The sequence below is a fragment of the Nerophis lumbriciformis genome, linkage group LG23 (genome assembly GCF_033978685.3).
Source record: "Nerophis lumbriciformis linkage group LG23, RoL_Nlum_v2.1, whole genome shotgun sequence".
NCBI classification, from domain to species: Eukaryota; Metazoa; Chordata; class Actinopteri; order Syngnathiformes; family Syngnathidae; genus Nerophis; species Nerophis lumbriciformis.
Window position 1 is genome coordinate 9052138 of NC_084570.2, and position 27863 is coordinate 9080000.

The window sequence follows — 27863 nt, forward strand, 5'->3', positions numbered from 1 at the left end:
TTATGTAAAAGAAAAGGGGTAGAATTAAATAAGCTCTGCTTCTTCCTACTCCTTTTCGAACATGTTGAAAAGAGAAACTGGAGATTGTGATGTATCATGTTGTATGCTTGCATGTTCCAAATAAACTCAAACTCAACTGTACTCAAACGTACAGTCGATGCCTATTATTGGTACATTTGAGGGCATTGGGTTGACTCGTCGCCTAATTAATATCTAGTCTGACACCGTCTATTCTCAGCTGCAGATATGCTGCAGTGAGACGTTTGCACAGACAGGTCAGGTTGGCTTTTATGGGCATGTTTACAATCCGGTGAATAGAAATTGGACACCAAGCGGTTGCTTGCTGCCTTCATTATTGCCCTTGATTTCTAGCACAGCGGTTCAGGCCAGTTGCACACACACATTTGTTTAAGTTACAGTTGCACCATTCTGCAAAGTCACTGGGAAGTGGAGCTCTGCAGACAGCTGCGACGCAGTTCGAGTGACTTTCCTTATCCCGTTGCGCTTTAACGCTTTCCTTATGGAGCATTAGCTGACATTCCTGCAGTCTAATGTGGAATTAGAGCCTGTATGTCAATAAGCGCTGTTGGTGATTAGCGTCACGTTTGCGATTCCCAGAGCTTTGATCTCACTCATTTTGACTGACTTGAAAAGGGGAAGGGTTCATTTGTGACAATTCGACATCCCACATACCCAATCATCGCATTCGACTGACTCATTCTTTCGTCCTGCTGACAAGAGAGGGAGAGAGATGTCAGTCAAGCACGGTGACGACGAGATGTCATAGTCAAGCATCAAGAGTATTAATACCCATCTGGAAGATGAGGTAAACAGTATTTGCAGCCTGTGTGCAAAGCAGTTGCTACAGGCTGCTCTTTCAGCGATCTGTGAGCTGGCGGCAAGCCATCAAGCTAGACTCATATTCACTCCAGCAGTTATTTGTGTGCACGCGTATACATGACACACCAAGTAAGGACGAGCGTGTGTGTTCTTGTATTTCTACCCTTCTTGAGACATCAATAAGCAAAAGTACCTTCCATATGAGGAGCGGTGAACAAGCTAGGACATAAATCATGGTCCCAATACGGAAAAAACATTACTTCTAATAGAGAATGTCTCATTTGCACCCCTGGTGGTGAAATCTATCAAAAAAGGAGGGATTTTTCAAATTGACTGTGTGTCGGTTTTAAAATCGCTCCCCTTCTGGTCCATCCATCCATCCATCCATATTCTTCCGCTTATCCGAGGTCGGGTCGCGGGGGCAGCAGCCTAAGCAGGGAAGCCCAGACTTCCCTCTCCCCCATACTTGCCAACCTTGAGACCTCCGATTTCGGGAGGTGGGGGGTGGGGGGTGGGGGTGGAGGGGCGTGGTCGGGGTGGGCGGGGGCGTGTTTGTGGGCGTGGCTAAGAGGGGAGGAGTATATTTACAGCTAGAATTCACCAAGTCAAGTATTTCATATATATATATATATATATACATATATATATATATATATATATACATATATATACATATACATATATATATATATATATATATATATATATATATATACACATATATATATACACATATATATATACACATATATATATATATATATATATATATATATATATATATATACACACTGTATATGTATATATATGTATATATATATATATATATATAATAAAATAAATAAATATATGTATATATATATAGCTAGAATTAACTGAAAGTGAAGTATTTTCTATATATATATATATATATATATATATATATATATATATATATATATATATATATATATACATCAATCTATCTATCTATCAAGAGGGACAGAGACAGCGCACAGTGCATGTGGGTCACATGTTACCATGGCGAGAAAACATGGAGAGACTGCCAGTTATCTAGTCTCCACCAGTTACAGAAAATGTGCCATCAGTACAACTGGACAGTGCTGTTTCAGTTCCATCATCAGGACCATCAGTGAGTCAGACACAAACTAGTCTCATCATTGAACCAGATTCAAGGGCTGCTGAGTTGCCATCATCAGAACCCAGATCACCCACAACAAAAACCCCACCAGTGATCCGCAGGTACCCAGAAAGGTTTCGAGTACCACCAAAAAACTGAATCTCTGAAGACAGTATAAAAATCTGTGTTAAAGATGTACAAATACTGTTTGTCTAATAAGCATGTTATTGTTTACAAATGAGGGTTAAGAGTTCAGTACTAAAAAAAAAAGAAAGAATGTGGCTTAAGTACAGTTTTTTAATTGAGCTGCTGCATTTTTTAGTTGGGTTGTTTATTTCTTTTGAGTAACTTCTACAATTCTAAAAGGGGAGGAATGAAATAGAGTGATCTATGTTTGTCTGTTGCCATCTCCTGGTGAATGTTGGCTATAGCGTACTGGGGTTACTTTTTGGTTGGCCAACGATTTACGTGGGGTTGCGCACCTGACGTCAAGTGTGTGAGTCTGTTCTGAAGCCTACAGTAAAGAGACGTACTTCATCCCCTCGCCTGTTTATTGCCTCCAACTCAATATATTACAACAACATTGCTCCATGCAAACCCTCCAGGTCCGCATGGAGCTGGAGGGGGCGTGGCCTCCAGGTCCGCCTGAATTTCGGGAGATTTTCGGGAAAAAATTTGTCCCGGGAGGTTTTCGGGAGAGGCGCTGAATTTCAGGAGTCTCCCGGAAAATCCGGGAGGGTTGGCAAGTATGCTCTCCCCAGCCACTTCGTCCAGCTCCTCTCGGGGGATTCCGAGGCGTTCCCAGGCCAGCTGGGAGACATAGTCTTCCCAACGTGTCCTGGGTCTTCCTCGTGGCCCCCTACCGGTCGGACATGCCCGAAACACGTTCCTAGGGAGGCGTTCGGGTGGCATCCTGACCAGATGTCCGAACCACCTCATCTGGCTCCTCTCGATGTGGAGGAGCAGCGGCTTTACTTTGAGCTCCTCCCGGATGACGGAGCTTCTCACCCTATCTCTAAGGGAGAGCCCCGCCAGCCGGCGGAGGTAACTCATTTCGGCCGCCTGTACCCGTGATCTTGTCCTTTCGGTCATAACCCAAAGCTCATGACCATAGGTGAGGATGGGAACGTAGATCGACCGGTAAATCGAGAGCTTTGCTCCTTCTTCACCACAACGGATCGATACAAAAACTGTGTTGGAGAGTTTTGGCTGGTTTTTAGAGCTTTATATGTGAAATAGATTAATCCCATTACCTGCATTGTTAGCCGCCTCTTACGAGCAGTTTTAAAAACGAATCTAGAACGCACAGAAAAGGCAAATATGTGTGTTCTTGGCTCACTTAAGAATTGTGAATAATGGGCAAAATTTCTAAAAAAAGTGCAGTTAAAAGAGGAAAATGCGACACAACAAGCAAGAAAGAGCAGGATACAAGAAGCAATGCTAAGCTATCTTTAATGTAAAGTAGTGAATGAAGCAAGAATAAGCAATATCAAGTAGATTAAAACATCTAGAAAAAAATCTACAGGAACTAATGAAACGACGCAACACATTACAGCATATGTCAGCAGCCGAAGGAGGAGAAACCTATGGGTTTTGAAATGATACTATTACAATTCTATCGGCCAAATAATATACAGTATTATGATATTGCAGTGACGCAATCCCTATTTTCAATAAATCCTGAGCAAAAAATTGGAGGGGCACTTTTTTGCGCAAATTGAAATCTTAAATTCTGTATAACCCCAAAAAGGAACACACACACGCACACACACACACACACACACACACACACACACACACACACACACACACACACACACACACACACACACACACACACGTGTTGGCGGACACATTCAGAAGAAGAATTTGCTGCAGAGTGCAATACAGTGGGCGCTCACACGTGAGGTCTCTCCTTGCTTGCACAGGTGTTGTTTTTAATAGAAATGATTTGCTTTGCTGGCCTCAAAGATTTGGAAGCCCGGAGCAGGATTAGAGTAGAAACAACAACTACACAGCGTTGATGCAACAAACTGTGGCTGGCAATCCAGAAACATGATATGTGTTAATGGTGCCGTCTTTTCATTGGTTGTGGGTCAAACACATATTGTACGCCACACTGTCAATTCTAAAAGCGAATATGGATATGTTTTGCCTTGACGAACTTAATGTTCAGTTTTACTTCAGAAATATTCTGTAGTATTCAACATACATTCATTTATTTGTGGTGGTCCACCATTAATACATTTGGACTGCCACAAATAGATTTGTTTCGCTCATAAACACAACATAACTGTCCCCTCTAAGGTGCGCACCTGTGCAATTGCGCACTGCTCAAGCGTCCTCTGCGCACGGCAAATCTATGCCACGCACAAAATCAAATAAAAAAATAAGCGCATAATTTTCGACACGACACGGACACGACAGAGAAAACAGCTTTCGTCATCATTGCTCAAATATTGTAACAAGGGGGCGTAGGTTCCTAATTTGATTCAAACAACCTTATTACTAATAGAATGGGTTTTATCTTAACTTTTATGACGTCGCATTTTATGACTGACAGATTTAAATGAAAGAAAAAAATATTTACCAAAATCCCAGGGCATGATCTTGTGGACCCCCTAGTGGTTGACATTAAAACAACATTGAGAACTTGTTGAATTAGGTTCTGACGTTGAGCAACTCAAACACATACTTGCCAACCCTCCCGGATTTTCCGGGAGACTCCCGAAATTCAACGCCTCTCCCGAAAACCTCCCGGGACAAATTTTCTCCCGAAAATCTCCCGAAATTCAGGCGGAGCTGGAGGCCACGCCCCCTCCAGCTTCATGCGGACCTGAGTCCGCTTTCCCACAATATAAAGAACGTCTACAGTAAAGCAGTCCGTCTGCCGTAAACAGCAATGTTGTGACACTCTTAAACAGGACAATACTGCCATCTAGTGCATTTGATGAAAGCACTTTTGTGCGTGCCACACAGCAATGCATAATCAGAGAGGGTGTTCAGCATGGGGCCCTGCGATGAGGTGGCGACTTGTCCAGGGTGTACCCCGCCGTTGTTGATTGTAGCTGAGATAGGCTCCAGCGCCCCCGCGACCCCAAAAGGGAATAAGCGGTAGAAAATGGATGGATGGATGGATGTTCAGCATGGTTAGAAAGATAGTGACAGAGAATAGAACAAGGATGGACAATTCAACCCTTAACTCAACAATGAGTAGATAAGTGTTATGTGTGTGTATATGTGTAAATAAATGAACACTGAAATTCAAGTATTTCTTTTATTTATATATATATATATATATATATATATATATATATATATATATATATACATCCATCCATCCATTTTCTACCGCTTATTCCCTTCGGGGTCGCGGGGATATATATATATATATATATATATATGAAATACTTGACTTGGTGAATTTTAGCTGTAAATATACTCCTCCCCTCTTAACCACGCCCCCGCCCCAACCACGCCCCCCGCACCCACCCCCCACCTCCCGAAATTGGAGGTCTCATGGTTGGCAAGTATGCTCAAACATAACGTTGAAACATCATGGTTTTTGACGAAGTTTATTCAATGTTGGGTTCTGACGTTGATTTGACCATTGAATTTTGGTCATTTTCCAACCAATATTTTACAACACAAATAAAACGTTGAAACAACATAGTTTTTGACCACATTTATTCAATGTCAGGTTGTGATGTCAATTTGACCATTAAAATTTGGTCGTTTCCCAACCAACAACGTGGATCCAAAGTTAGATATCGTTAACGTTGTGTCAACTTACAAACACAACTATTTTTAAATGATGTTTAGAAGTCAGTTTTAAAAAACATATGTGTATATTAGGGGTGTAACGATACGTGCATTTGTATTGAACCGTTTCGGTACGGGGGTTCCGGTTCGGTTCGGTTCGGTGCGGAGGTGTACCGAACGAGTTTCCACACGGACATATTAAGTAGCGTAACGCACGTTGTGTAAACAAAGCATACCGAGGCATAACACACGAATGCTGCTGCGCGCACAATTTGTTTTGTTTTTAACCTCTTCTTAACACTGAACGTCCATTGAAAATTCACGCAACCCTAACTCAAAATGCCGGACATTTGAGGCACTTAAGAAACTCCGCCCTGACAGCTCCGCAAAAGATGTCCGGTGAAAAGAGGACAGCCCGTTAGCTGCTAGCATGTTGCTAACGGGCTACAATAGACTGACCATACGTCCTCTTTTCACCGGACATGTCCTCTTTTGCGGAGCTGTCAGGGCAGAGTTTCTTAAATGCCTCAAATGTCCGGCATTTTGAGTTAGGGTTGCGTGTATTTTCAATGTACGTTCAGGGTTAAGAAGGGGTTGAAAACAAAACAAATTGTGCGTGCAGCAGCATTCGTGAGGGAGGGGCAGAGACAGAGAGAGAGAGAGAGTTATGATAAACGCGCATGCGTCGCCAGGCTCTGCTTTTTATCCACAGATTTATCAGATTTAATTTTTTATTATCTATAGCAGGGGTGTCAAAAGTGTGCCCCGGAGGCCATTTGCGGCCCACAGCTAATGTTTTAAAGGCCCGCGGCACATTCTAAAAATACTATTAAAATAAACAAAAACATAACAAAAGTGAAATAAAAAAGCTTAAAGGTTGAATGTAATTTAGAAAAAGTTGCAATGTTGACTAATAAAACAAAGCTGTTTTTTTTCTTTCAAACTGTCATTGCTCAAAACATAATATTGAATCAAAATCAATGTTATTATGAATAATTGACCTACCCAAGGTTCCGATTACTTCACATCAAATATTCCACTAAGAAAAATATTTTTAGTGGAAGATTTTGCAAATTTGGTCAATAAATAACCCAAAAATGTATATTTTGTTGTTTTCTTACTGTACCGAAAATGAACCAAACCGTGACCTCTATATTGAAGTACGCACCGAACCAAAATTTTTGTGTACCGTTACACCCCGAGTGTATAATCAACGTTGTATCAATGTCTCGTGCCTGCTGGGTGTGGCCCTAAACCACGGCGTGGAGTGTGCAGTACTCTGGAAAACACTACACTGTATATACTCCTGAACAAAATCTTCAGCCTGGAGGAAAATGTACAAGTTTTGTGCGTCGGTGGATTGTAACCTGATTGTAAGAAGAGCATCAAAACACAAGACAAAAATAGGAGCAAGATCCAACGTTCTGTCTTTGAACGTGCACAGGATTGTTGAACTGCACAGGTATCACGCTGAGGTGGGACACAGTAAAGACCGTGAATGTGTAATTTTTCAAAAGATCCTGAGGGTTACGAAACAAAAAGTGAACTGGTAGACCTAAAATAGTGGAAGGATCTGACAGGCTTTGAAGACACATGGCCCATATGAAGGAACACAGCCCACTCAGCATAAGATGGCATACAGTACACTATGTTTAAAGATGCAGCTTCAGGTTGTATCAGCTGGTGTCTGCGTGATTATGTGCAGATGTTGCAGGAATTAATGCAAAAGGATTTTATACAATGCAAATTGTTTGCCACTTGCCAAGATTTAACATTTGATTTCTAGAAGCTATTCATTAATTTTAGTCATTGACTGTACATCATAATCTTAATTTTAGAATGAGCAAATGACATGTTGTATTATCTAGTTTAAAAATTTAGAAAATATCTATTTAAATAAGACATTTTGCTTTTCCCGACATATAAAATCTTTTTTAAAGGTTCTGCAACATCCCCAGGATTCTTCTTTTAAGAATTGCAATTTGAATAATGCTTATTTGCAGAATAAAATAGTTATTTCTACCTAAAAAAAACTGCTATTTCTAGCTATACAAATCTTCATTTCGGACAGCGACTCTCAAACTGTGGTACGTGTACCTGTAGTGGTACACAGGCTTCATCTAGTGCAGGGGTGTCAAACTCAAATACAGAGTGGGCCAAAATTTAAAACTGAACAAAGCCGTGGGCCAAAGTTGAACAAATTAACCTTTTAATAGGGACCCACACAAGTTTTGCATTGAATATTGAACAAGCAAGGCTTATATAACTTTATAGTGACTTGCAAAATCGAGTTTCAAATAATAATAATAATAATTAAAAAATATCAATGCCATATCAAATACAATTGAAATAAAAATTGAATGCCTCTTTTCTATTTGCAGCCTTCTGAGGTAAATATCAACATTAACTTTTTCCACAGGCTAATAAATTTGAAAATAAAATAATGAATAAACCAACCATTCAGGACTTTAAACTGCTCAGTTTGCAACACACTGATCTAATCTGATGTGCCCAAGCCAGATACCTGACATCTTTTCTTGGATACTAGTTCATTAATGTCGGGGCTCAAGCTTTGAGCTGAGGCAACCTTCATTATCGAACGAAGGTGTTCATCAGTCATTATATCCCGTAGTCCGCTAGGACCACAGTCTTGGAGGCGTGCCTTAAAGGCACTTCCTTTAACGTCGACTACGAGCTGTCGTCACGTCTGCTTTTCAGCCCTTCTAACAACGTGCCGGCCTGATCACAAAATATGTGCGGTATCTGTATGCACAAACATGTGAATGCACTTCATACTTAATCAACAGCGATACAGGTCACACTGAGGGTGCCCGTATAAACAACTTTTTCACTGTTAGAAATATACGCCACACTGTGTGAACCCACACCAAACAAGAATGACGCTACAATATACACCCCCCGCTACCACCAAACCCCCCCCCCACACACCTTGTAGCGTCCCGGAAGAGTTAGTGCTGCAAAGGGTTCTGGGTATTTGTTCTGTTGTGTTTATGTTGTGTTACGGTGCGGATGTTCTTCCGAAATGTGTTTGTCATTCTTGTTTGGTGTGGGTTCACAGTGTGGCGTATATTTCTAACAGTGTAAAAGTTATTTATACGGGCACCCTCAGTGAAACCTGTATCGCTGTTGATTAAGTATACGTGGCATTCACTTGTGTGTGAGCAGAAGTCGCACATATCATGTGACTGGGCCAGCACTTGTTGGACTGGATGAAAAGCAGACGTGACTATTATTGGGAGTCTCCCGGGAGGGTTGGCAAGTATGAGAATTAACGATGAATGCGGTGTCACCGCGGCACCGCCGCTGAATATAATCGGCGGGCCAGCTCCAGTGTTAATTAGATATCGCCTCAAGGGCCAAGTGAAATTACACGGCGCGGGCCAGAGTTTGACACCCATGATCTAATGGTATGCCAAAGAATCACTTAATTAAATTGCGGTGTTTTATTTTCCTATATTCAAACACAGTGTTACTGTTCAAACTGTGTAACGCTACAGTGGTCAAAAATATTAAACATACTTGTTAAATAAACCTGTGCCTTGTTTTTAAGGAATACTTAGGCCTACTACGCTACTTTATTTTAATCTTGGTCATTACGGTGGTACTTGGAGAGCCAAGTGTTTTTCTGAGGTGGTACTTGGTGAAAAAAGTTTGAGAACGACTGATTTAGGATGTCTTATCAAGTAAAATTAACGAGTTGCACGGAGAGATAATTTCACTAGTTTTTTGTATTTGTTTCCTAAAATCTAGTCTCTTTATCTTATATTTTGTCTGCTCTTTTTTGCAGTGTTGAAAGTAGTTGTGTGAATCTCCGACAGAAAAGGCCACACTTAAATTCAAATTTGGACTTTTTATGGTCTCAAAACTTTGACTAATAAACAATCTGTTTCAGTTTGAATTTTTTTTTTTTTTCCTCTTAGTCCTGTTTTCTTCTTGTTTTCCCATTTCGATGCTCTACTTACAATCTCATTACAATCCACCAGCGCGGAATGCAAATGCTTGTAATTTTCCTTTGGTCTTGAGCTTTTGTTCGGGAGTGTTCATTGTTATTATTATTACCGTGTACCATTATTGTGGTTGTGGTTTGCAGTGGTGGTTACTTTAAACACGATGCTGATTGCCTCGGAGGAATGTTTGTTTTACTGCCTTTTAGTGTGGCACACAGGTTTATTCTGAAGTTTCGGTGACTACAGACTGTACAGTTCCTTACGTGCCCTATAAAGGAGTGCAAGGGTCATGGCAGTGACCCTTGCACTTCTTTAATAGTGACACAAAGTAAATGCAGCACATAAATTGAGTCGGCATTCTCTTTAAAGCAAGGAGAGTGCTGGATTTAAAGGGATTAGAATGAAACGAAGGAACAGATGGCTCCAGTGTAAACATTCAGTGTTGATCACAATGGAAAAAGAAATCTCGTGGACTACTTGGAGAACAGACTTGTTGGTATACTCAGGCCAATATTTTCCTTTTAAGAGAAACTACACTTTTTTGGGTATTTGCCCATCATCTACAATGTGAGACAAGACGACACGTCTTTCCCTTTAATGTGCATTCTATATAGTAAACAACTGCTAATAAAAAGCGGCTAACAGTGCGGGTGATGGGGATACGATCTGTTCCGCCTATAACGCCCTCTAAAACAGTGTTTTTCAACCACTGTGCCGCGGCACACTAGTGTGCCGTGAGATACAGTCTGGTGTGCCGTGGGAGATTATCTAATTTCACCTATTTGGGTTAAAAAATATTTTTTGCAAACCAGTAATTCTAGTCTGCAAATGATGTGTTGTTGTTGAGTGTCGGTGTTGTCTAGAGCTCGGCAGAGTAAGTTAAAAGTTAAAGTTAAAGTACCAATGATTGTCACACACACACTAGGTGTGGCGAGATTATTCTCTGCATTTGACCCATCACCCTTGATCACCCCCTGGGAGGTGAGGGGAGCAGTGGGCAGCAGCGGTGGCCGCGCCCGGGAATCATTTTTGGTGATTTAACCCCCAATTCCAACCCTTGATGCTGAGTGCCAAGCAGGGAGGTAATGGGTCCCATTTTTATAGTCTTTGGTATGACTCGGACACTCTAACCACTAGGCCACTGAGTAGGTGTAACCGTGTAATACTCTACCATATCAGTAGGTGGCAGCAGGTAGCTAATTGCTTTGTAGATGTCGGAAACAGCGGGAGGCAGCGTGCAGGTAAAAAGGTGACTTATGTTTAAACCAAAAATAAACAAAAGGTGAGTGCCCCTAAGAAAATGCATTGAAGCTTAGGGAAGGCTATGCAGAACAAAACTAAAACTGAACTGGCTACAAAGTAAACAAAAACAGAATGCTGGACGACAGCAAAGACTTACTGTGGAGCAAAGACGGCGTCTACAAAGTACATCCGAACATGACATGACAATCAACAATGTCCACACAAAGAAGGATAAAAACAACTGAAATCTTCTTGATTGCTAAGACAAATAAAATGCGGGAGACAAACGCTCAAAGGAAGACATGAAACTGCTACAGGAAAATACCAAAAAAGAGAAAAAGCCATTAAAATAGGAGCGCAACACAAGAACGAAAACACTACACACAAGAAAACAGCAAAAAAACTCCAAATAAGTCAGGGTGTGACGTGACAGGTGGTGACAGTACACCTACTTTGAGACAAGAGCTACATTGATGCATGCTTGGTTATGCTTTAAAGTCATATCCAACAATTGTGACAACGACTTTTTATTGTCAACTGAGTTTCGTTTTTTAATGATTTCTGCTGGTGGTGTGCCTCCGGATTTTTTCTACGCAAAAAATGTGCCTTGGCTCAAAAAAGGTTGAAAAACACAGCTCTAAAACATCCAGCACATTGTGTACATGCTGTAAGTATGGATGTTATGTAGTAACAGGCACATTTGTAATAATAGTCAGTGTTGGCGCACTTTGTGTTTGATGCAGAGTTTTTTTTACCGACCCTGGTCAAAACTCCAGTTTGCTTGTTTGTTTGTTTGTTTTTTTCATCGATTATCGCTTTCCGCCGGTGTTTTGTTTTGTTTATTATACACCCGCCTCTCACAGCATCTTCCCTATCTGAATCGCTCCCACTGCCCTCTAGTCCTTCACTCTCACTTTCCTCATCCACAAATCTTTCATCCTCGCTCAAATTAATGGGGAAATCGTCGCTTTCTCGGTCCGAATCGCTCTCGCTGCTGGTGGCCATGATTGTAAACAATGTGCAGATATGAGGAGCTCCACAACCTGTGACGTCACGCTACTCGTCTGCTACATTCCGGTACAGGCAAGGCTTTTTTATCAGCGACCAAAAGTTGCAAACTTTATCGTCAATGTTCTCTACTAAATCATTTCAGCAAAAATATGGCAATATTGCGAAATGATCAAGTAAGACACATAGAATGGACCTGCTATCTCCGTTTAAATAAGAAAACCGCATTTCAGTAGGCCTTTAATGTTGCACTTTTTATATGTAGAAGAAAAGCTTTGTAATTTTATTTAATCTGAGCAACAACTTGAGGCAGTTTAATGTTGATTAACATGGGCAGAATTATTATAGTGTTCCCAATGTTAAAAGGATAAAGCCATTGTTTACAAATTTGGTAAATAAATAACCAAAAAATATATATTTTGTTGTTTTCTTACTGTACCAATACAATGTACAGTATATACTCTGATGATTATCTTGTGTGATGACTGTATTATGATGATAGTATATATCTGTATGATGAATCAATTTAAGTGGACCCCGACTTAAACAAGTTGAAAAACTTATTCGGGTGTTACCATTTAGTGGTCAATTGTACGGAATATGTACTTCACTGTGCAATCTACTAATAAAAGTTTCAATCTAGGGCTGCAACAACTAATCGATTAAATCGATTAAAATCGATTATAAAAAATAGTTGGCGATTAATTTAGTCATCGATTCGTTGGATGTATGCTATGCGCATGCGCAGAGGCTAGGTTTTTTTTTTTTTTTACTTTTATTTATAAACTGCAACATTTACAAACAGCTGAGAAACAATAATCAAAATATTAGGGGTGTAACGGTACGTGTATTTGTATCGAACCGTTTCGGTACGGGGGTTTCGTTTCGGTGCGGAAGTGTACCGAACGAGTTTCCACACGGACATATTAAGTAGCGTAACGCACGTTGTGTAAACAATACTCAAAATGCCGGACATTTTAGGCGTTTATGAAACTCCACCCTGACAGCCCCGCAAAATATGACATGTCCGGTGAAAAGAGGACGTATGGTCAGTCTATACGTAGCCCGTTAGCTGCTAGCATGTTAGAAAAAGAGGACTAGCAGCGATGGGTTTTTACCAGGCTAGGTCCTGACCATATGTCCTCTTTTCACCGGACATGTCATCTTTTGCGGGGCTGTCGGGCGGTGTTTCTTAAATGCCTCAAATGTCCGGCATTTTGAGTTAGGGTTGCGTGTATTTTCAATGTACGTTCAGGGTTAAGAAGGTTAAAAACACAACAAGTTGTGCGTGCAGCAGCATTCGTGAGGGAGGGGGAGAGACGAGAGAGTTGTGATAAACGCGCATGCCTCGTCAGGCTCTGCTTTTTATCGATACATTTATCAGATTACATTTTTTATTATCTATAGCAGGTGTGTCAAAAGTGTGCATTTTTGTAACATTTTCCTTGTTTTATTTGGCAAGTTGAAAGAACATGGCGCCAGTATGCTGTTTTTTTTTCTCCAATAAAATACTGGAAAGGATAGAAATGTAGTTTGTTTCTTTTATCCGATTATTAATCGATTAATCGAAGTAATAATCGACAGATTAATCGATTATCAAATTAATCGTTAGTTGCAGCCCTATTTCAATCAATCAATCAATGCACAGAGATGGCATAAAGACAGACTTTATAATCTAATGAGCAGTCTAAAGGGGAGTATGTTCTCAACAGAGTAGCCCCAAGGCTGTTTTTTAGCTTCCTGACGTCACAATACACAAAGCCACGACTCGGGCGGCGTGGGCTTTCCCCACAGACATGAAGCATTTTGGTCGGCGCCGGCCCGTTTCGACACTAGAAATCTGAGGAAGACAACAGCTAAGTTGTAACGAGACCGCATTACTAAATGATCCACGACAGGAGCCAACACACAAAGCAGGACCGGGAAACTGGGTCAAGTGGACCCTGGGAGAGGCACACAGATGCTACTTTCCTCCACATGCAAATGAGTGGGAGCGAGATGGATGGAGACACTCATGGCAATGGAAGAGGCGCTAAAATCAAAGCCTGCGAGAACAGCCGAGGTTCATCTGCATTTTCAATCAAGGGCGAGAGGGGAGGAGAAATCGGTGTAATGCGGCGAAGCAATGAAAGATGCAGAGAGATGGCGGAAAAGACAAGCTGACAAATGGAGGAAGACTGACTAGAAACACAGAATCCCGGAAGACCAGCAGGAGGACGGGAGCCAGTAAGAGGAGACAAGATGGAGCCCAGTGTTGAATAATACAACTTTTTGAAGTTGCTGCTGCAAAAAAAAAAAAAAAAGATTTGATAGCTAAAACCGCACATGCTGACGGGAAACCAAATTGGCCCACATTTGTCACCACGTGGAAACTCTGATCATCACATGCTTGGGAAAAACTCATTTTCAGCAGAGCGAGAGGGCGAAAATGTGGGCCAGTCGGGGCAGGCAAACCTAGCGCCCGCCAACCACCCGACACCTTATTTACACACTAATCCATCTTGTCTGCGGACAGCAAAACACACACACACACGTCCAGATGTCCACAAAGAAACACCAACAACACCAACACCTGGGATAGAATTAAATAAATAAACCTTTAAATTATTACTTAAATGGGTCAATAATAAATTCAACTGGAATTAAAAGATACATGTGCAATTAAATGTCATAATTTACTGTAATATTTAGAGATGTCGATAAATGCTTTAAAATGTAATATCGGAAATGATCGGTATCGGTTTTTGTATTATCGGTATTGTTTTTTTGTTTTGTTTTTTTAATTGTTTTTTTTAATTAAATCAACATAAAAAACAAAAGATACACTTACAATTAGTGCACCAACCCAAAAAAAAGTCCCTCCCCCATTTACACAAAAGGGTTGTTTCTTTCTGTTGTTAATATTCTGGTTCCTACATTATATATCAATATATATCAATCAATCAATCAATGTTTATTTATATAGCCCTAAATCACAAGTGTCTCAAAGGGCTGCACAAGCCACAACGACATATCAATACAGTCTGCAAGGGATACAGTCCGTAAGCACACATAATTGTGCGTGCTGCTGCTCCATTAATAGTACTAACCTTTAACAGTTAATTTTACTCATTTTCATTAGTTACTAGTTTCTATGTAACTGTTTTTATATTGTTTTACTTTCTTTTTTATTCAAGAAAATGTTTTTAATTTATTCATCTTATTTTATTTTATAAATTAAAAAAAAAAAGGACCTTATCTTCACCATACCTGGTTGTCCAAATTAGGCATAATAATGTGTTAATTCCACGACTGTATATATCGGTATCGGTTGATATCGGTATCGGTAATTAAGAGTTGGACAATATCGGAATATCGAATATCGGCAAAAAGCCATTATCGGACATCCTTAGTAATATTGTATTTGTTTGATTATTTTAACATTAGACAATTCATTTATTTCACGATTTATTTAATTATTTCATGAACACGTGTGTCATTTATTTAAATCTGTCAAACTCACCCATCAAAGTCAGGGGGCGGGGCTAAGGGAAATCTCGTCCAATGATTGCTGTGCTCCGAAATGACTTCCCAAAACGGCTAAGTAGGATGTACTCGTTCTTTTACGGGAGTTGGTGGTCAATATTTACTGTAGAAAGTGGGACCTGCCAACCCAGAACATGGAGTGGTTAAAATAAATACATTTACTGACGTTTTTGGAGTTATTACCGCACTTTTGGACGAAGATATCAACCACCGGTACTCCTGCGCTTCCTGGTTGAAGGGTTTCTCGGTTCAACAGCTGAGCGGAAGTGGCGATTAACCAATCAGGTGTTAGGACCCGCCCACGTGACATTAATTACGTGAATTACACGAATTACAAAAAATGTCATTAAATAATGAATTAGACAAAATCATTTAATAAAACATAAAACTTTGATTAAGTTATTTAGATATTAAAATAGTTTTAAAATGATCAATGACATTTAAATATAATTTTAATTGACATATTGTTTAAAGATTTATTTATTTCATTCTGTCCCATTTGACCCTGCATATTGCTCGACCTGGGCTAAAAGGGCTGTTAAACACAAACATTGAAATCAGCATCTTCCAAAGATATTCATTAAATCAAGGATGGATTAAATAATGAACTAAACAAAATAATACGATTGTGAAATAATAATAAAAAACATGATCTAGGTCATTAAATTATTTAAGTATTGAAATAAACATTTGTAATTATATATGCAATTATTAATGAGATATTTAGCTATCATTTTAATTGACACATTTAAGTATTTAAAAAAAATGTGCTGGACTCACAGGGCATCTTACAAATATATTTGTAATAAAATAATAATTTTATAATGAATTAAAGAAAAATTCAAAATTTTGGAATAATAAAAAAACATTCAACAGTTCATTAAATTATTTAAGTATTGAAATAAACAGTTTTAAAATGATTGACATTTAATTATAATTTTAATTATTGACATCCATCCATCCATCCATTTTCTACCGCTTATTCCCTTTTGGGGTCGCTGGAGCCTATCTCAGCTACAATCGGGCAGAAGGCGGGGTACACCCTGGACAAGTCGCCACCTCATCGCAGGGCCAACACAGATAGACAGACAACATTCACACTCACATCCACACACTAGGGCCAATTTAGTGTTGCCAATCAACTTATCCCCAGGTGCATGTCTTTGGAGGTGGGAGGAAGCCGGAGTACCCGGAGGGAACCCACGCAGTCACGGGGAGGACATGCAAACTCCACACAGAAAGATCCCGAGCACGGGATTGAACCCAAGACTACTCAGGACCTTTGTATTGTGAGGCAGATGCACTAACCCCTCTTCCACCGTGAAGCCCAATTATTGACATGTTTAAGTAATTTTAGAAAGATGTATTTATTTATTTCATTTTGTCCCATTTGACCCTCCATATTACTCAAACTGCATATTGGACTAACAGGGCTGTTAAACACAAACATTGAAATCAGCATCTACCAAATATATTTATTAAATCATAATATGATGAATTCAAGACAAATTATTAAATTGTGGAATAATAATTTATTAATGACATATTTAGCTATACTTTTAATTGACACATTTAAGTATTTAAAAAAAAAATGTGATGGACTAATAGGGCTGTTGAACACAAACATTGAAATCAGCATCTTACAAATATATTTATTAAATCATAATATAATTAAAGAAAAATAATAAAGATGTGGAATAACAAAAAAAAACATTCAAAAGTTCATTAAATTATTTAAGTATTGAATTAAACAGTTTTAAAATGATTGGCATTTAATTATAATTTTAATTATTGACATGTTTCAGTAATTTTAGAAAGATGTATTTATTTATTTCATTTTGTCCCATTTGACTCTCCATATTACTCAAACTGCATATTGGACTAACAGGGCTGTTAAACACAAACATTGAAATCAGCATCTACCAAATATATTTATTAAATCATAATATAATGAATTCAAGACAAATTATTAAATTGTGGAATAATAATTTATTAATGACATATTTAGCTATACTTTTAATTGACACATTTAAGTATTTAAAAAAAAATGTGATGGACTAACAGGGCTGTTAAACACAAACATTGAAATCAGCATCTTACAAATATATGTATTAAATCATAATATAAGTAAAGAAAAATAATTAAATTGTGGAATAATTAAAAAAACATTCAAAAGTTCATTAAATTAAGTATTGAATTAAACAGTTTTAAAATGATTGACATTTAATTATAATTTTAATTATTGACATGTTTCAGTAATTTTAGAAAGATGTATTTATTTATTTCATTTTGTCCCATTTGACCCTCCATATTACTCAAACTGCATATTGGACTAACAAGGCTGTTAAACACAAACATTGAAATCAGCATCTACCAAATATATTTATTAAATCATAATATAATGAATTCAAGACAAATTATTAAATTGTGGAATAATAAATTATTAATGACATATTTAGCTATACTTTTAATTGACACATTTAAGTATTTAAAAAAAAAAATGTGATGGACTAATAGGGCTGTTGAACACAAACATTGAAATCAGCATCTTACAAATATATTTATTAAATCATAATATAATTAAAGAAAAATAATAAAGATGTGGAATAACAAAAAAAACATTCAAAAGTTCATTAAATTATTTAAGTATTGAATTAAACAGTTTTAAAATGATTGGCATTTAATTATAATTTTAATTATTGACATGTTTTAAGTAATTTTAGAAATATGTATTTATTTATTTCATTTTGTCCCATTTGACCCTCCATATTACTCAAACTGCATATTGGACTAACAAGGCTGTTAAACACAAACATTGAAATCAGCATCTACCAAATATATTTATCAAATCATAATATAATGAATTCAAGACAAATTATTAAATTGTGGAATAATAATTTATTAATGACATATTTAGCTATACTTTTAATTGACACATTTAAGTATTTAAAAAAAAATGTGATGGACTAACAGGGCTGTTAAACACAAACATTGAAATCAGCATCTTACAAATATATTTATTAAATCATAATATAATTAAAGAAAAATAATTAAATTGTGGAATAATTAAAAAAACATTCAAAAGTTCATTAAATTAAGTATTGAATTAAACAGTTTTAAAATGATTGACATTTAATTATAATTTTAATTATTGACATGTTTAAGTAATTTTAGAAAGATGTATTTATTTATTTCATTTTGTCCCATTTGACCCTCATTACTCAAACTGCATATTGGACTAACAGGGCTGTTAAACACAAACACTGAAATCAGCATCTTACAAATCTATTTATTTAAAAACAGAAACAAAAAACACAGCTCATCATACTTGTTGCAAAAAAATGACAACACATTAAAAACGAGGAAAATCTGTTAGTGGTAAAAGTTGAGCATTTGGCACAGATATTGCCGTATGTGTGTAATAATTGCATATACTCCGTTGGAACACCGCAGCTGCACCTCCACAGGCGCTGCATAATTAACGCCTGCACAGTATTGCTCCTCAAGTTGGGGACTATACTTGATTTGAAATGCTATTTGTGAAAGTCTTGTGTGTTTGTGGCGGGGACGCTCATGCACAACATGATCCGACTACAAGTTCATTTCCTCGCGCTCGACAGACGCCGGCAAGCACGTTGGATTTCGGGGGATTTTCAGTTAAGTGCGGGGGTAAACGTAAAGAGGGGGGCTGCATTCGTCGTTGCTTGGTGAATCACATGACAGTCCACGTTAGTGGAGTGACAGCAACATTTGGGAGCGTTTGATGTAACCCTGAAAACTGCTCCTGCTGCACACTTTAAAACACAACATGCGCACACACACACACACACACACACACACACACACACACACACACACACACACAATACATCTGTGGAGGAGAAACACACTGGATGCTCCTTCGTGAAGCATAAAAATGTCTCTGCCGTTAAAATCTCTTAATTTTTAAAAAAAGACTAGAACTGAGAATAAAAGGTAGTTGTCCGTTTGTTAAGGTAGGAACACTCTGGGTTGGTAGTGCAATGCCGCCCACGCAGGGTGGAAGGACGCGGACCCTCTGCGGCCGAGTTCTGACGCCACGGGTCCTCCCGAGGCGGCGAAGAAACAAGGCTCAGGCGGACCCTTAAGGTCCAAAATGCACCTTTTGAGAGCTTCCAGAAGGTGTTCTGCATGGTGGGCCTGAGCCCTTCATTGGTTAGTTTGGTAGATAAGTGGTCCTTCCACGTGGCAGTGAAAACTCCTGGGAAAAGAAAAACATCAAACTCGGGAAAGCGCCACAGGTCTTTTGTGTTTGTGAAAAAGAGGGTGGCGAGAATCCCCCCTGCTCCTCCGCTGCAGAGCTGCCTCCACGGGCAACACGTCCGTTTTTACTCCCAGCGCCTTCCGCTCGGGAACAACCGGGTCTCCCAGAAGTCGTCGGCGGGAGTGTGTCTGTTGTGTTTCCTGTGAGCGCTGCAGTGCGAGGGCGCAGGGGAAAGTTGTTGTCAGTCCATCTCCAGGTCCATCAGCTTGTTGCGCGAGCGCGGGGTGTGCGCGATGTTGCGGCAGCAGCACCGGGCGCAGACCAGGCCCAGGACCAGCGAGAAGAGGCCGACACCTGGGAGACAGCACGGGGATTAGAAAGGAACAGGGATCGCCGGTTTGATTGATTGATTGATTGAAACTTTTATTAGTAGATTGCACAGTACAGTACATATTCCGTACAATTGACCACTAAATGGTAACACCCCAATAAGTTTTTGAACTTGCTTAAGTTTACCAATTCATGGTACAAATATATACTATCATCATAATCAGGGGCGCCGCTAGGGATTTTGGGCCCCATGAAAATAATCTTTACAGGGCCCCCAACACAGTGTCATTATTTTTTCTGTATTATAATTTCATCATCATTAGGGGCCTCTCTGGGCCCCCCTCCATCATGGGCCCCTAGAATCCGTCTCCTTTACCCCCCCCCCTTTTCGGTGCCCCTGATCATAATACAGTCATCACATACAGGGGCGCCGTTAGGGATTTTGGGCCCCATGAAAATAATCTTTACAGGGCCCCCAACACAGTGTCATTATTTTTTCTGTATTATAATTTCATCACCATTAGGGGCCTCTCTGGGCCCCCTCCACCATGGGCCCCTAGAATCCGTCTCCTTTACCCCCCCCCTTTTCGGTGCCCCTGATCATAATACAGTCATCACATACAGGGGCGCCGTTAGGGATTTTGGGCCCCATGAAAATAATCTTTACAGGGCCCCCAACACAGTGTCATTATTTTTTCTGTATTATAATTTCATCATCATTAGGGGCCTCTCTGGGCCCCCCTCCATCATGGGCCCCTAGAATCCGTCTCCTTTACCCCCCCCTTTTCGGTGCCCCTGATCATAATACAGTCATCACATACAGGGGCGCCGTTAGGGATTTTGGGCCCCATGAAAAGAATCTTTACAGGGCCCCCAACACAGTGTCATTATTTTTTCTGTATTATAATTTCATCATCATTCGGGGCCTCTCTGGGCCCCCTCCACCATGGGCCCCTAGAATCCGTCTCCTTTACCCCCCCCCCTTTTCGGTGCCCCTGATCATAATACAGTCATCACATACAGGGGCGCCGTTAGGGATTTTGGGCCCCATGAAAAGAATCTTTACAGGGCCCCCAACACAGTGTCATTATTTTTTCTGTATTATAATTTCATCATCATTAGGGGCCTCTCTGGGCCCCCCTCCACCATGGGCCCCTAGAATCCGTCTCCTTTACCCCCCCCTTTTCGGTGCCCCTGATCATAATACAGTCATCACATACAGGGGCGCCGTTAGGGATTTTGGGCCCCATGAAAATAATCTTTACAGGGCCCCCAACACAGTATCATTATTTTTTCTGTATTATAATTTCATCATCAATAGGGGCCTCTCTGGGCCCCCCTCCATCATGGGCCCCTAGAATCCGTCTCCTTTACCCCCCCTTTTCGGCGCCCCTGATCACACAAGTTAATCATCAGAGTATATACATTGAATTAGAGATGTCCGATAAATGCGTTAAAATGTAATATCGGAAATGATCGGTATCGTTTTTTTTAATTATCGGTATCGGTATCTTTTTTTTTTTTTTTTTTTTTTTTTTTTTTAAATTAAATCAACATAAAAAACACAAGATACACTTACAATTAGTGCACCAACCCAAAAAACCTCCCTCCCCCATTTACACTCATTCACACAAAAGGGTTGTTTCTTTCTGTTATTAATATTCTGGTTCCTACATTATATATCAATATATATCAATACAGTCTGCAAGGGATACAGTCCGTAAGCACACATGATTGTGCGTGCTACTGGTCCACTAATAGTACTAACCTTTAACAGTTAAAGTTAAAGTTCCAATGATTGTCACACACACACGAGGTGTGGCGAAATGTGTCCTCTGCATGTGACCCATCCCCTTGTTCACCCCCTGGGAGGTGAGGAGAGCAGTGGGCAGCAGCGGTGCCGCGCCCGGGAATCATTTTTGGTGATTTAACCCCCAATTCCAACCCTTGATGCTGAGTGCCAAGCAGGGAGGTAATAGGTCCCATTTTTATAGTCTTTGATATGACTCGGCCGGGGTTTACAGTTAATTTTACAAATTTTCATTAATTACTAGTTTCTATGTAACTGTTTTTATATTGTTTTACTTTCTTTTTTATTCAAGAAAATGTTTTTACTTTATTTATCTTATTTTATTTTATTAATTAAAAAAAAAAAAAAATCAGCACCTCCAAGTCCAATTCCATGGTTCTCGCCCGGAAAAGGGTGGAGTGCCATCTCCGGGTTGGGGAGGAGACCCTGCCCCAAGTGGAAGAGTTCAAGTACCTCGGAGTCTTGTTCACGAGTGAGGGAAGAGTGGATCGTGAGATCGACAGGCGGATCGGTGCGGCGTCTTCAGTAATGCGGACGCTGTATCGATCCGTTGTGGTGAAGAAGGAGCTGAGCCGGAAGGCAAAGCTCTCAATTTACCGGTCGATCTACGTTCCCATCCTCATCTATGGTCATGAGCTTTGGGTTATGACCGAAAGGACAAGATCACGGGTACAAGCGGCCGAAATGAGTTTCCTCCGCCGGGTGGCGGGGCTCTCCCTTAGAGATAGGGTGAGAAGCTCTGCCATCCGGGGGGAGCTCAAAGTAAAGCCGCTGCTCCTCCACATTGAGAGGAGCCAGATGAGGTGGTTCGGGCATCTGGTCAGGATTCCACCCGATCGCCTCCCTCGGGAGGTGTTTAGGGCACGTCCGACCGGTAGGAGGCCACGGGGAAGACCCAGGACACGTTGGGAAGACTATGTCTCCCTGCTGGCCTGGGAACGCCTCGGGATCCCCCGGGAGGAGCTGGACGAAGTGGCTGGGGAGAGGGAAGTCTGGGCTTCCTTGCTTAGGCTGCTGCCCCCGCGACCCGACCTCGGATAAGCGGAAGAAGATGGATGGATGGAAAAAAATAAAAAGTATCTTATCTTCACCATACCTGGTTGTCCAAATTAGGCATAATAATGTGTTAATTCCACGACTGCCTATATCGGTTGATATCGGTATCGGTAATTAAAGAGTTGGACAATATCGGAATATCGGCAAAAAGCCATTATCGGACATCCCTACATTGAATTATTTACATTATTTACAATCCAAGGTGTGGGATGTGGAGGGGGTTGGGGCGGGGGGGTTAGGTTTGGTTGATATCAGCACTTCAGTCATCAACAATTGCATCATCAGAGAAATTGATTGATTGATTGATTGAGACTTTTATTAGTAGATTGCACAGTACAGTACATATTCCGTACAATTGACCACTAAATGGTAACACCCCAATACGTTTTTCAACTTGTTTAAGTCGGGGTCCAAATGGGCATTGAAACAGTGTAGGTCTGACTTGGTAGGATATGTACAGCGAGCAGTGAACATAGTGAGATCAGAAAGCATAAGAACAAGTATATACATTTGATTATTCACATTTGATTATTTACAATCCGGGGAGGTGGGATGTGGTGGGGGGAGGGTGTTAGTCTAGGGCAGTGGTTCTTAACCTGGGTTCGATCGAACCCTAGGGGTTCAGTGAGTCGGCTTCAGGGGTTCGGTGGAGCCTCCGCCGCGGAGGTCAAGCCACACCCGACTCATCGTGTACATAAAAACTTCTCCCTATCGGCGTATTACGGATACGGCAACAGCAGAAGTCAGACTGATTTGCAGGTGTGTAATTTGTTGTGAGTTTATGCACTGTGTTGGTTTTGTTCTTTGAACAAGGTGATGTTCATGCACGGTTCATTTTGTGCACCAGTGAAAAAATCGTATAACTTTGTCTTGAATTTGAAAAAAAAAAACATTTTATTTTTCACTAAAGAAGGGTTCGGTGAATGCGCATATGAAACTGGTGGGGTTCGGTACCTCCAACAAGGTTAAGAACCACTGATCTAGGGTTGTAGTTGCCTGGAGGTGTTCTTTTAGTGCGGTTTTGAAGGAGGATAGAGATGCACTTTCTTTTACACCTGTTGGGAGTGCATTCCATATGGATGTGGCATAGAAGGAGAATGAGTTAAGACCTTTGTTAGATCGGAATCTGGGTTTAACGTGGTTAGTGGAGCTCCCCCTGGTGTTGCTGTCTTAAAATAACATCGCACTCCACTTCGAACACACCACACAGTCTCTACCAAACAACGCCAATGGGGAGACAAAAGTGTTGGGACATGCTAAGTTGCTGCCTTGGCAACCACAACCGTGGCTCGGTTTTCATACACGCCATTTTTCGTAAGATCTGTTTTTTCACCAAAATGTTTGTGTACCGTCTCGTTATTGTACGACCAAACTAGTCAGTTTGACCCAGTGGTTCCCATACCAGTGTTGTGCCGATACCAGTATTTTGAAAGAGATGTCCGATAATGGCTTTTTTGCCGATATTCCGATATTGTCCAACTCTTAATTACCGATTCCGATATCAACCGATACCGATATATACAGTCGTGGAATTAACACATTATTATGCCTAATTTTGTTGTGATGCCCCACTGGATGCATTAAACAATGTAACAAGGTTTTCCAAAATAAATCAACTCAAGTTATGGAAAAAAGTGCCAACATGGCACTGCCATATTTATTATTGAAGTCACAAAGTGCATTCTTTTTTTTAACATGCCTCAAAACAGCAGCTTGGAATTTGGGACATGCTCTCCCTGAGAGAGCATGAGGAGGTTGAGGTGGGCGGGGGGGTGTTTGGGGTAGGGGGTAGCGGGGGGTGTATATCTTAGCGTCCCGGAAGAGTTAGTGCTGCAAGGGGTTCTGGGTATTTGTTCTGTTGTGTTTATGTTGTGTTACGGTGCGGATGTTCTCCCGAAATGTGTTTGTCATTCTTGTTTGGTGTGGGTTCACAGTGTGGCGCATATTTGTAACAGTGTTAAAGTTGTTTATACGGCCACCCTCAGTGTGACCTGTATGGCTGTTGACCAAGTATGCTTGCATTCACTTGTGTGTGTGAAAAGCCATAGATATTATGTGATTGGGCCGGCACGCAAAGGCAGTGCCTTTAAGGTTTATTGGCGCGCTGTACTTCTCACTACGTCCGTGTACACAGCGGCGTACATTTAACTTTGAACCAATACCGATAATTTCCGATATTACATTTTAAAGTATTTATCGCTATTTGTGAAAGTCTTGTGTGTTTGTGGCGGGGACATCTCTAGTATTTTGGTACCGGTACCAAAATATACTTTACTGTACTTTTTCTGTACTTTTTTTTATACTTTTCGGTACTTTTTGAGGCTTTTCTAAAAAAAAGGGGACCGCAAAATGAAGCATTATTGGCTTTATTTTAACAAAAAAATCGGTAACATACGAGATATAGTGTGTGTGTGTGACAATCATTGGTACTTTAACTTTAACATGATTTACTTGTTTTTAGTAATTGACTAATCTTAATTTTAGCTGGAATATATATAGTTTGTTTATTCGAGTTGAAAAAAAGGCTAAAATTGTAAAAAAAAAAAAAAAAAAAAAAAAAAAAAAAAATTAACTAAGATGTTATTGCTTTCGCCACATAGGAAATATCATTTCAAGATTATGCAACATCCCATGGATGCTTACTTTAAGAATTACAAATTGAATATTGCTCGTTTTGGAATAAAATACTTACAGTATTTCTAGCTTAAAAGTCCTGCCGATTTCTAGATATACCAATCTTATACGCTAGCCTTTAAATAGACCATCCTTTTAGACCAGTTGATCTGCCGTCTCTTTTCTGCTCTGCCCCCCTCTCCTGTGTGGAGAGGTTATTAGGATGACCACAAATGATGCGCTATCTGTTCAAAGTCGGGACCCGGGGTGGACCACTCAACTGTGCATCAGTTGGGGACGTCACTCAAGATGATCCCCCACTACGGACTGGACTCTCACACTATTAACTAGATCCACTCGACGTCCATTCCACCGGTTGCCCAGGGTGGGGGTCCCCACATCTGCGGTCCCCTCCAAGGTTTCTCATTATATCCCATTCGGTTGAGTTTTTTCATGCCCTGATGTGGGGTCTGAGCCGAGGATGTCGTTGTGGCTTGTGCAGCCCTTTGAGACACTTGTGATTTAGGGCTATATAAATAAACTTTGATAGATTGCTTGATTGAAATTAGCACTTTTATTTTAATGCATTTCTTTTATGTTAAAAATGTCACAGAGAAGTTTTTGTAGCTTCATTTTGTAAGTTATAGTCACAATTTATGTTTTATCAAGTAAATTTTACTTTAAAAAAACAAATGTTTCCCCCTAAAATACAGTCTTTATCATATATTTTGTCAGCTCTAATTAGCAGTGTCGTTTCAAACTACTAGTTTTTGATCAAATAAAAGGGAAATTTGTTTTGAATTATCCCTCTCATTTGTATTCTTTGGGATCTTTAAAAAGTAGGGTAAAAAAAAAATCGTAAATCAGATTTTTTGTGAAAATAATTGAAAATACAATAGATATCACAATATAGGTTTGAGGTCGCATTGCCCATCTGTGCTGTTAAATATTTAATAAAGAATACAGAATAAACTAACTACAACCGGTTTGCATGATTATTTTTGCCCTTATTATATTACATACCCTTTTACAAACCCCGTTTCCATATGAGTTGGGAAATTGTGTTAGATGTAAATATAAACGGAATACAATGATTTGCAAATCATTTTCAACCCATATTCAGTTGAATATGCTACAAAGACAACATATTTGATGTTCAAACTGATAAACTTTTTTTTTTTTGCAAATAATAATTAACTTTAGAATTTGATGCCAGCAACATGTGACAAAGAAGTTGGGAAAGGTGGCAATAAATACTGATAAAGTTGAGGAATGCTCATCAAACACTTATTTGGAACATCCCACAGGTGAACAGGCAAATTGGGAACAGGTGGGTGCCATGATTGGGTATAAAAGTAGATTTCATGAAATGCTCAGTCATTCACAAACAAGAATGGGGCGAGGGTCACCACTTTGTCAACAAATGCGTGAGAAAATTGTTGAACAGTTTAAGAAAAACTTTTCTCAACCAGCTATTGCAAAGAATTTAAGGATTTCACCATCTACGGTCCGTAATATCATCAAAGGGTTCAGAGAATCTGTAGAAATCACTGCACGTAAGCAGCTAAGCCCGTGACCTTCGATCCCTCAGGCTGTACTGCATCAACAAGCGACATCAGTGTGTAAAGGATATCACCACATGGGCTCAGGAACACTTCAGAAACCCACTGTCAGTAACTACAGTTGGTCACTACATCTGTAAGTGCAAGTTAAAACTCTCCTATGCAAGGCGAAAACCGCTTATCAACAACACCCAGAAACGCCGTCGGCTTCACTGGGCCTGAGCTCATCTAAGATGGACTGATATAAAGTGGAAAAGTGTTCTGTGGTCTGACAAGTCCACATTTCAAATTGATTTTGGAAACTGTGGACGTCGTGTCCTCCGGACCAAAGAGGAAAAGAACCATTGTTATAGGCACAAAGTTCAAAAGCCAGCATCTGTGATGGTATGGGGGTGTATTAGTGCCCAAGACATGGGTAACTTACACATCTGTGAAGGCGCCATTAATGCTGGAAGGTACATACAGGTTTTGGAGCAACATATGTTGCCATCCAAGCAACGTTACCATGGACGCCCCTGCTTATTTCAGCAAGACAATGCCAAGCCACGTGTTACATCAACGTGGCTTCATAGTAAAAGAGTGCGGGTACTAGACTGGCCTGCCTGTAGTCCAGACCTGTCTCCCATTGAAAATGTGTGGCGCATTATGAAGCCTAAAATACCACAACGGAGACCCCCGGACTGTTGAACAACTTAAGCTGTACATCAAGCAAGAATGGGAAATAATTCCACCTGAGAAGCTTAAAAAATGTGTCTCCTCAGTTCCCAAACGTTTACTGAGTGTT

The 27863-nt window shown here is 40.1% G+C and overlaps 1 protein-coding gene across 1 annotated transcript in view; it reads right to left on the reverse strand.

Moving 5' to 3' along the window:
* Positions 1-18734: 18734 nt before the first annotated feature.
* LOC133622445 (prostaglandin F2 receptor negative regulator-like) overlaps positions 18735-27863 on the reverse strand; it is a 179807-nt gene continuing 170678 nt past the window's right edge. The window contains exon 15 of the mRNA XM_061985200.2: positions 18735-20062. Coding sequence (XP_061841184.1) covers positions 19950-20062 — 113 coding nt within the window. The 3' untranslated portion in view covers positions 18735-19949. The remainder of the gene's footprint in view (positions 20063-27863) is intronic.